The following is a 2,810-nucleotide window of genomic DNA, read 5'->3' on the forward strand; positions in this document are numbered from 1 at the left end:
CAAACAGCTGATAAAAACATCACAATAATCCACAAGTAATCCACACCACTCCAGTCCATCATTAATGTCTGGTGTAGTGAAAATCTGTGTTTGTAAGAAGCAAATCCATCATTAAGGCATGTTTGGACTCTCATTCTGACGGCACCCATTCACTGCAGAGGATCCATTGGTGAGCAAGTGATGTAATGCTGAATTTCCCAAAATCTGTTCTGATTAAGAAACAAACTCATCTACATCTTGGATGGCTTGAGGGTGAGTAGATTTTCAGCAAATTGTTATTCTTGTGTGAATTATTCCTTTAATAAACAACTACGTAAATTTTAAAATAAAAAAATAAAAATAAAATACAATTTAAAATAAGCCCCAAAAGAAAGACGCATTTATACCTGCATCAGTGCCGTACTCCAGCGTTCCCTTCCTGTGACTGATGCCCAGCAGCTGAGCAGGATGCAGCGATGCAGCTTCTAATGCAGCTTCTACTGTACAACCTACACACACACACCAGTATAAAACCTCTATGATGGACACACATAGTACTATAATGGTATAACCTGCAGCCAGTTCCTCGGGATTCCTATACAGTGAACATGCGAGTGTAATCAGACACACTTGACACACACTGACCTGATGCCTCTCTGAAGTGTCTCACACACATGTCCATGGTCGCAATACTGCCACTCAAAGTTGTAGTGCCTGAAATCAAGAATGAATGAATAAAAACATGCTATAAAAAATTTAGGGAAATTTATCTTGTATAGCACCACAAATCTACGTAAACAAAACACTCAAAATCATCTTATAATTAAGAGCAATAAATAATAATACCACGCAAAGCATTTCACAGTAAAATAACATGTAATAAAAATGCATGATAAAATATCACAAAATAATACAATATAATATGGATCAATCAAATACATTTTTCCAAAATCTTATCTTCTAAAATACACTAACATTCAAAGTTTGGGGTCAGTAAGTTTTTTTTTTTTAAGAAATGAATACTTTCAATTGAGAAAGGACACATTAAATTGAACAAAATTGACAGTAAAGACATTTATAATGTTACAAAAGATTTCTATTTCAAATGAATGCTGTTCTTTTGAACTTTATATTCATCAAAGAGTCAGCAAAGGATCATGTGACACTGAAGACTGAAGTAATCCTGCATCACAGGAATAAATTACATTTTAAAATATATTCTTTAAAGAACTGTTATTTTTCTTTATGAATATACCCCAAACTTATATCGGGTTTAACTCTGCACCTTTTTATTCAGTAGTTTAAATAACATAATATTAAAACAATTAAGACTAAATAATTAAAAATGCTCTAAAACAACCCTACAATCAGCAACCTGCAACAGTATTACAAAGAATTTTACTCAAACTTTTCGGTATGGTTTGAAATGCCTTTCACTTTCTAAATCGAATTTATCTAAAAAAGAAAAAAAGGTAAATAGAAATTGTCAAACTCAACACTGCTTCAACTGACATACAAACAATTTGTCACCAAATTTAAGATGCATCTGGGTTAACTTGCTGCACACTGAAAGCAGACAGAACATGACGCAGACCTGCGACGTAAGCGTGAAGCCCCTGGATGTCTATCTGCTGCTGTCCGAGTGTGTGTCGACCGGGAGGAAGACCCATCGCCGTCACAGCATCAGTGACCAACACCAACCCTGCCACCAACACACAGAGTAACTTTAATACAGTGAAAACCTGACATGCATTTCATTAAGCTATTTTGTATTGTCATATATAGTCAGTATTATGTACAGGTTTGTAGTTTTGTGTGCGTTTGTGAATACCTGCGGGATGAGCTCTGTGTGCGATGCGCAGCGCTGCAGGGTGTGTGTGTATCCCATCTGCGATCATACCATAGTAAACCGTCCGACCTGGTGGAACACGATCACTTGTGAGCAATCCCACAATGCCTGGGTCTCGATGATGAAACTGTAACAAAACAAAATAGCATGCATCGTTCATGGTATGCATATTCATGTTTTAAAATGATTACATTGATTTATTTTCATGGTCCGGTAGCGTACTAGGAATATGATGTTATTTTAAACATGTATATGTGTGCACAAACTTACAGTATGTGATCTAATGCAATTACCTGCTAATTACTAAATGTGCATATGTGTGTGTATGCCTTTCCATTAATGTGTGTGTGATACTAACAGGCAACATGGCATTAAATAAGTGTGTAATGAACGTGGCTCCATGCTGCACAGCCTCTTCAGCCTGAGAGAGATCAGCCATAGAGTGACCTGGACAGAGAGACACTTTAGAAATGCTCAGCCAGTTGAGAAATTAGTTAGAAATAAAATAAGAAATAAGAAATTACATACGCACCAAGTGACACCGCTATGCCTCTTCCTGACAGTTCACGGATTGCTGCCGCGCTATTGGCTAGTTCTGGTGCGAGGGTTACCATGGCGACATTGTCCAGGTGCCCATAAGTCTCCATCAGGTCGGCCACGCCACCTGCTTTAAAAGTGCGGAGGAACTTCGGAGGGTGAGCGCCTCTCTTCTCTTCACTGATGAACGGCCCCTCCAGATGAATACCTGAAACAACCGGGAGTAAAATCATAAAAAAAATTCAAATATGAAATAAAATATCAACACAACTAAAGAAATGTCAACACCAGTGTTAGTTTTTAAGTATTATAATTGAGTTCCTAATATAGTTTTTTATCAATGTTTGGAATTAGTTTTTATTTTTACATTTTCTGTTTTTCTAGTTCTAGTAATTTCATTGTCTGTTTTTGTCATTTTATTAGTTTTATACATACAGTATATATA

The 2,810-nt window shown here is 36.5% G+C and overlaps 1 protein-coding gene across 2 annotated transcripts in view; it reads right to left on the bottom strand.

The window, feature by feature from the left end:
- Nucleotides 1-2,810, bottom strand: part of amdhd2 (amidohydrolase domain containing 2) — an 8,859-nt gene that overhangs the window by 1,449 nt on the left and 4,600 nt on the right. For both annotated transcript variants that reach the window (XM_016451645.1, XM_016451644.1), the window contains exons 6-11: nucleotides 2,361-2,573; nucleotides 2,187-2,275; nucleotides 1,811-1,955; nucleotides 1,574-1,681; nucleotides 625-693; nucleotides 387-488 (exon numbers count right to left, since the gene is read on the bottom strand). In XM_016451645.1, coding sequence (XP_016307131.1) covers nucleotides 387-488; nucleotides 625-693; nucleotides 1,574-1,681; nucleotides 1,811-1,955; nucleotides 2,187-2,275; nucleotides 2,361-2,573 — 726 coding nt within the window. The remainder of the gene's footprint in view (nucleotides 1-386; nucleotides 489-624; nucleotides 694-1,573; nucleotides 1,682-1,810; nucleotides 1,956-2,186; nucleotides 2,276-2,360; nucleotides 2,574-2,810) is intronic.

Source organism: Sinocyclocheilus anshuiensis, unplaced genomic scaffold, assembly GCF_001515605.1.
Source record: "Sinocyclocheilus anshuiensis isolate Anshui unplaced genomic scaffold, SAMN03320099.WGS_v1.1 scaffold47, whole genome shotgun sequence".
NCBI lineage: Eukaryota > Metazoa > Chordata > Actinopteri > Cypriniformes > Cyprinidae > Sinocyclocheilus > Sinocyclocheilus anshuiensis.